The sequence below is a fragment of the Etheostoma spectabile genome, chromosome 21, assembly GCF_008692095.1.
Source record: "Etheostoma spectabile isolate EspeVRDwgs_2016 chromosome 21, UIUC_Espe_1.0, whole genome shotgun sequence".
NCBI lineage: Eukaryota > Metazoa > Chordata > Actinopteri > Perciformes > Percidae > Etheostoma > Etheostoma spectabile.
The window spans coordinates 7,866,460-7,873,943 of record NC_045753.1 but is presented as its reverse complement, the minus strand read 5'-3'; the positions used below and the strand labels follow the sequence as shown (position 1 = coordinate 7,873,943).

General features: G+C 37.7%; 2 protein-coding genes and 1 long non-coding RNA gene across 3 annotated transcripts in view; 2 read left to right on the top strand and 1 right to left on the bottom strand.

Moving 5' to 3' along the window:
* Positions 1-1,464, bottom strand: part of aco2 (aconitase 2, mitochondrial) — an 8,580-nt gene extending 7,116 nt beyond the window's left edge. Inside the window, exon 1 of the mRNA XM_032502023.1 lies at positions 1,377-1,464. Coding sequence (XP_032357914.1) covers positions 1,377-1,412 — 36 coding nt within the window. The 5' untranslated portion in view covers positions 1,413-1,464. The remainder of the gene's footprint in view (positions 1-1,376) is intronic.
* LOC116671089 (uncharacterized) overlaps positions 1-5,720 on the top strand; it is a 13,953-nt gene extending 8,233 nt beyond the window's left edge. The window contains exon 3 of the long non-coding RNA XR_004327192.1: positions 5,709-5,720. This is a non-coding gene — a long non-coding RNA (uncharacterized LOC116671089). The remainder of the gene's footprint in view (positions 1-5,708) is intronic.
* Positions 1,835-3,966, top strand: phf5a (PHD finger protein 5A). Its single transcript, XM_032502024.1, has 4 exons — positions 1,835-2,006; positions 2,348-2,371; positions 2,935-3,101; positions 3,772-3,966. The coding sequence occupies exons 1-4, from the start codon at positions 1,955-1,957 to the stop codon at positions 3,859-3,861; spliced, it is 333 nt and encodes a 110-aa protein (XP_032357915.1). The 5' UTR covers positions 1,835-1,954; the 3' UTR covers positions 3,862-3,966.
* Positions 5,721-7,484: the final 1,764 nt, after the last annotated feature.

Genomic DNA, 7,484 nt, shown 5'->3' with positions numbered 1-7,484 from the left:
TTTGATTATGTAGCACCCCCCCCCTCCCCCCCTGAGCTGGGCACTTATTAACCCATAAACTCACTCCTGTTACTAATGGTTGATGAGCATGGTATCATTAGAAAAGAGCAAGACTGTTTAATAGACTCCCTCAAAATAGAGAAAAAAAAAATAATTATCAAATATGAAAACCGAAAGAACAAACTGTCAGACAGCTTAAAGTCTTCAATGACCAATGTGTGTTAAAGATTAGCCATCATTCAGTGAAAGAACTGACAGTGAAAGAACTAACAACAGCTGAACCTCCAGCCATTAACCAGCTGCCTTTTGGTGTCAAGTAGCAGGTAGCAAAGAGTTCTCTCATTCATTGGAGTTCTGCCAATCAATTAAGAAGTCAATTCAAGAGTTAATATATCAAATGGAAATCCAAGTATGATGCAGACATCAATCACAATCAAACCTAGGCTGGGAAGTCTATTACTTTCTATTAGTGTAAACCTTATATGGTATTTTTAGGAGATGGGTTGCACAGATTCTTTTTTAACAAAACTTATGCTATAGAGCTTTTACTGGCTCAAGATCCTCCAATCCCAGCTGAAAATGACAGTTATTTCAGTCCAATATGTGTGCATGTTTTTAAAATTATGTGATTTTACAAACCTACAAAGACACAGTTTACTTATATCTATATCAGAAGAAGATGTTCTGATTTCTTTTCCTACATCATGTAGCCATCAAAGCTTGAATAGACCTTAATTAGAGCTCACTTTGGGTTCATGTATTTGAGTTCATACACCAGGTGGTCCGTTATTATTAGGTCAGATGTAAGCATGTTAATAGCACACTGCTGTTAATGGACAGGACATTAACATAACGTAGACCCTGTCAACTTTACAACAGACCGAATGGATTAAATTTTCTTAGAGCAATTGCAAAAAAAATTGAGTGGCAGCAAGAGCGTGTTTGCTGTATTACTTGGCATAATTTAACGATGTTCTACGTTTTCCACGCTGCTCACCTCTGTGTCTGCTGGGAGCTCTAACCTTGTAGTTAACCTTGCTTTTAAACACCAAGCTCCATTTCTAAAGCTAACCTATCTCTGTTCATTTAAGGGCTGGTGATAAAGGTAATGAGTCCTTGTAAACGGAGACATTAGGCATGTTTTACTAAGCCAGTGCAAAGCTAGTCGGTGCCCCCTGGATGCTTTCAGACAGCCAGGACACGATGACCTGGGCAACGAGCAGGTGACCGTTTTACAGCTTTTTTATTCACAGCAGCCGCTAAGCTTTAATTATGTCAGGTTAACATTTCAACTGATTTATTTAATGTCAGATAGCAATATGACATCATTCACTTATTTATAAATATGGTAGAATTAGCTAATTTCCATCTCTTACCTGGAGCCGGGCGACAGTGAGACAGTAGGTTGCCATTTTGTTCACTGACAAAGATGTGTCGGTCAGTGGTGACGTCACGGGTTTATATACCGCGGTCTCGCAGGTCCTCGAAGGACAAAATATGTACAGTAGTTTGACTTTCATTCAGATTGTTGCCAAAATGTAATTTAAACTTCTGTTTATCACTCTAGTGTAGTTTATGTCGTTTTTACCTACATATATATACTGACATTTCAACCGTGTAAGATAGCATTTTAATACATGGTTGATTTTTATAAAACTTAAAGGATCTTGAAAAGAAGTGGGCAGTTTAAAATGTATTTCTACTTTTTATTTATAAAGATATAATTCTTGCACAGTCGGTACTGTATAAGGAAAATAAATTAATAAATTGTATTTTTTGTTAAAATATAAATAAAAATAAAAAGTATAATATGCAAGCACAGTCGATAATCGTCTTCTGATTTATTTGTCATAGGAGCCGCTAGGTGGCGGTAATTGGTAATGGGCCTCCTCTTACAAAGTTCAAAGGTGAAAGTTGAACCAAATCCGCAGCGCTCGCCTTACGTTAGCCAACTATGGCTAAACATCATCCAGATTTGATCTTTTGCAGAAAACAAGCCGGTGTTGGTATGTTTAAGCCTGTTTTTATTTCACACTTCATTTCACACTGTTCTTTTTGTTGCTGCTGGGGGTCTTTCATTGTGGTTTTGCTCGAGCTACCGCTAGCTGCCATGCTAGCGGTAGCAGCATGGATTTCATTGAAAGAATGTTTGCCATGGTGTTGAGCTTAGAAACGGCTACAGGTCTGTCGCTGACTAATGTTACAGTTAGACGGAACATTATTTCAGGGTATTTAATAATGGGTTGTACTGTAACATATGAGGAAGTAAAGGGCTATTTACCCTAATGAACTGTTAGCTAGCCTGGCAACACTGACTGCCTCTGACTGCTTTGTTTTTATTCCTCAGCTATCGGAAGGCTTTGCGAGAAATGTAAGTGTTTCCTCCTATTATTAAAATTACAAAGTATCTGCTTCCCCCTTTAAGCTTAAAGTGATTCATAAAGGATCTTTGAGTTTATTTTTTCCTCACCTTTGTATCTCTTTGCATTTAATCACCATCAAAAATATCTAAAAATAAGTATTGGTTTATGTCTTTAAATAATATGAACCCTATATACTAATATAATTTCTTCCACGTTGTCCTTTACTTGCATTCATACAAGTATGTGATTACTCAGTAAGCACTTGAGTCCTCCTGCAGGGATTGATTATTTGATGGACTAAAACTAAATTCTCGTTTTTTTCAATCAATGTAGCCATATTTAAACTAAAGATATGTTGTAAATTGGCTCATCAAACAGATTTTACATTACAAAGTTGTGCAGGTTGCAGCTGTGATGTTTTCTATGAACTGTAATGTAGTTGCTGCGGTTGATCACCTATGGTGGAGGCTGTGTTACAAAAATATATTTTATCTGCTCATATTTCCCACATAATTTAATGCCTCCCCTTATTTTCTCAATCTACTCTCTCTTTTGGCCTCGCTCCTCTTAGGTGATGGAAAATGTGTCATCTGTGATTCCTATGTGAGGCCGTGCACGTTGGTGCGCATCTGTGATGAGTGTAACTACGGCTCCTATCAGGGACGCTGTGTGATCTGCGGAGGGCCCGGTGTATCTGATGCCTACTACTGTAAAGAGTGCACCATCCAGGAGAAAGATGTACGTGTCCTTAAGCACACTTCACTTCTTCTTTTTTTCATCCGTCACAGTAGGGGTTGCGCAATATTATATTGAAAGTGTCGTGATAAGTATGAAATATTGTTTTTTTCAAGGCACCGAACCCCCCTCAGCTGCTCAGCGGTCGTAGCCCACTCACTCTGACTTTTCTCCATTAGTGCATGTGTAGGCCCTCAGCATGTGTGTGTGTATTTCAGGTCTGTGTGTGATAACAGAGTGTAAATTGTAATTTCCCCATAAGGGATTAATAAAGAGTATAATTATAAAATTATGTACAAATTATTTCTCCCAGGTAGCTATCCCACAACTTTATAGTAGGCGGTAGATTGGATCATTTTCATTCACGACTGACCTTTAGTCCAGCCGCACTACAGATCCGTATTCAAGTCTCGTTGTGCACTATATTTTTATGAATCTATAAATATTGTTAGTGTTTTCCCATAACTTTTGTAATTTGACATATGTTTAAAATATATCAAAATGAATATCTATCGTAATATTCATAATCAATCACATTTTGTCAATATTGTGCAACCTCTACGTCACAGAAAAGAACCTGTATAAGGATTCAAGCAAGCCATATTAGTGAGATTTGTTATCTTGCATTACTTACTATTGTTTTTTAAACGGGCTTTTTGTGTTTCTTTTGCAGCGGGATGGCTGTCCTAAGATTGTGAATTTGGGCAGCTCTAAAACGGATCTGTTTTATGAAAGGAAGAAGTATGGCTTTAAGAAGAGGTGAAGACACCACGGCCCAGTTCTTGTTTTAGTCTTTCAGCTTTTGCAGATTTTCGTTCAAACCTCAAGAAACATTTTTTTTGACTTGTCAATAAAACTCTGTTTTATAGTTCTGTCTTGATGTTCCTCTCTTTTAAAAGTTAAAATAAGCAAGGACATTTCTGGGCCCGCTGCCTATATGCTCGCACAGTGCTTAATATGATCAGTCACTAATTTGACTAATCAACCAGGCTTCCTCCAGTGGGATTTTGTTTAAGCTTATTATTTATTAATAGTTTTTTAATAAGTTCACAAATGTATAGATTAACTTAACACAGCTATGGAGTAAATATAGGAAACAAAATAGGCTCTCCATTGTGAACAAGAGTGGAGACTTAATGTGTTTAGGTTGCTTAAACTAAATGATCAGATACACGTTCCAACAGCTGAGGCTGAATGATCTTGTCTCACTCAGCAGCATCATTTTTTGTTAGTTTTTTGTTTCTCTAGTTCTCCTTAATCTGCCTCCATAAGATGCCAGTGTTTACTCTGCCTTCTGCTCACTCTAATTGCTCCACCCTGGCTTGACCTAGGTGCCCCTCCTCTGCCTGGCTCGGCCTTCGTGAAACACACCTAGCCACGCTGCTTCCCTTTTGATGACCATGGCACCTGATTTAGGAAAGAAAGCTTTAGGGATGAATAATTCCTAAGTTACTGTCCCTATCCTAAGCTCGTAGGAGAGTATTAAACAAGAATCCTAAAAAAGCTAGGGTAACCGCTGATGTATCGTCAGGTATTGGTCGCAAGCCCCTGGATTAAAACCGATCGAAATCATATTGTGGCAGAATTTGTGATAACAGTAAACATTGTATTATTGTCTTAAGAATCAATATATTATCATATTGTCATTGTTTTATTTACACCAAACTTGGGTCAGGGACTAAAATAAAAGCAGCGGTCCTTTTAGAGTATTAGAAATGTTGTTAGCGTAAGATTTGGAGGAAACTCACCGATGACCAGAAAGAGCAGGACGCAGAGACCGCTGATGATCCGTACTGCTGTGGTCCATGTGTGAACGGCCTGAGTGGGGACTCCGGTCCATGTCTCTGTGGTCTCCCAGTAGTCCGAGTTTGTGTGTCACTGGTGTTACTGGTGTTTCCGCCGTGGCCTATTGACTTGTGGTGATGACATTTCCTCAGACTTTGTTGGAGGAAAACAGCTCAATATAGTGTTTTCAAATTAGCCTTTCCTTAAAAAAAAAAACCGTTTTAGACAAACGTTTTTTCGAGAGCAACGATAATTTATAAAGTGCTGACCTCACAGCATATGCACATACAGGACACAACGTGTACACACAAACACAGTCCGCTACTTACCTGCATGATTCCTTCCTTCAAACAACCTTGACACACATCCACACGCTGTTTACTACATATGGTTTATAGTGGGCAGACAGTTGTGCATTTTAGGACTAAAGCATGAAACCTTCATCATATAATCTTCATTCCCCAAGGTTTTATCTCAGACGTGGAGGCAATTTGTATCTGACCCCTGGTGACCTTCAGAGCTCACTGACCACAGCATCGCATTTCTCCAGTTTTGGCCCCACCACTCTCCATTATAATCCCCCTCGAATCCCCCTTGTTAGTTTTTTAATTTAAAGGTTTGAAAAAAAGATTGTTTTTTTATAACAATTCTCATTCTAATTAATGTTCCTCATTTCAAACTAGTGTTAAGTCTGAATTTGAAGGAATTAGGCCCACCGACACTCCCCTTAAAATAGGCGTGAACACTTTTTGTCGCAACAATCAGTCATTCCAGGCATTTTATTATTTGCAAAAATAATTTTTTGGGAATTCTGACATTGCTGAGTTTTCCACCTTTATGCTTGCGATAATTTATTTAAGAATTTGAAATTTGAGAAATGTGTTCGCCCTCTGCCCAGCTAGTCTCAGAGGTCCAATATAAAATGCCTTCAAGACTAAAAATAAACTTCATGTTTCAAATTGGAGACAATGTCATGTTTAAGATATATCATAAAATGCACAATACTTTCCAAGCTCATTGTTCCAAGCTCAGGAACAATCGAAAAATGTAATTAATTAATCGCAGCTAGTAAATACAATTACTGGTAACTTATCTCTTATTTTTATGACGCAAGAAGTGAATGAGTCGAAGAGCTTGATGACGCAAGTTAAAATGTTTAGATAACTGGTCCTCTATCAAACAAGCCTGTCTAAATGATCATATCACATGTAAATAGTGCAAACAGATTGAAAAATTCTTGAAGGGTCATTATGATTTTAAATGTGTAATAATGAATTCATGATTACATGAGGTCATGGAACATTCCTGCCTTCTATATGTTCAGTTGTATCTGCATCTCAGAGCAACTGACAGCTGGATCATGACCCAGATGCTTTATTGTGAACCACATACATGAAGTCATTTTTTATATAAAAATGGCTCAAATTCTTAGATTCATAATTTAAAAGTGTTGATATAATGATTTTAGAAGAGAACATGCAGTTTATTGTACATACCCATACAACTGAATTAAATTAAAATACAAAAGACTTGGGAACAAAAACCCACCCAACCCAATTTAGTTTGAGACTTAAAGCTTAAAAAAAGACCAATGAATTTAAGTCTTCTAAATAAAGAGCTCACTACTAGAACCTGAAGAACTCTCTCTTTAGGGAAGAACACTTCAAGACTCTCTCAACCAGGCTTTATTTACACATACTGTATATACAAGACACAAAAGGTAACCCCTCAAAGTTAAAGGCGCTCTAAGTGACGTGACACGTGTTTTAGGCTACATGTTTCGTCACATACAGCAAACATCTCACTATCTGTGAGCCGCTTGTCCCCAGAAACACACTGTAAAAAACTGTGGTGTCTGTAGACAGCCCAGGGTCTGCAAACGGCAACAAAAGCAAACTGTGCCAACCTGCACCACGAGACACCTTGAAGGGGGGTTGAAGGGCTCGTCTCGTTTGAAAATGTCAACAGAAAGCATTAAAAATTGTACGAAAAATGAGGCAGGAAGTTCCTCATTCATCTGTGTATGTATATATATATATAAAAAAAATGTAACTCATTTTAAATGAAATTATTGATCCAGGAAGTCAAATTATTTTTACAGTTGTGCATGATGAATGAAACAGATAAAGATCCATTTACTGCAGGTTGTAATGTAAAGAAAAAACACTATTGGTTTAAATTTAATTTAACTCTTATATTCTTCACACAGGAAAACCCTTCCCCAAAAAAGAGACGAATAGTGAGTTAATTTAGGTAAACTATGTCACTATGTGTATGGTTGGTGTCAGAGCAAACAAGATCAAAACTTACCCCTTTTGTCAGAATTGGACAGTAAAAAAAAAAAAAGTCACAATTTTAACTTTGAATGGTATCATGGTTACGGATTATATAACACCCCCCCCCCGCCCCGAACTGCCAGACTGTGCATGACATTGAAATGACTTAACAGTTTTGGCGGTTCAATTTTGAAGAAAGAGATGACCCCATTACACCCTGCACCTAATGAGGCTTCCTGGTCTGTCAAATAAATCATTTAAAAATCAGTTGACAACGACACTGACAACCTACACACGTCAGAAAGAACAAAACATCAGACACAAA

Excerpts from the sequence above, each read along its gene's own strand:
- phf5a (XM_032502024.1), top strand. The coding sequence starts at position 1,955 with ATGGCTAAACATCATCCAGATTTGATCTTTTGCAGAAAACAAGCCGGT. Across the intron at positions 2,007-2,347 it reads CAGAAAACAAGCCGGTGTTG|CTATCGGAAGGCTTTGCGAG; the intron begins GTATGTTTAAGC and ends TTTATTCCTCAG. Across the intron at positions 2,372-2,934 it reads CGGAAGGCTTTGCGAGAAAT|GTGATGGAAAATGTGTCATC; the intron begins GTAAGTGTTTCC and ends CGCTCCTCTTAG.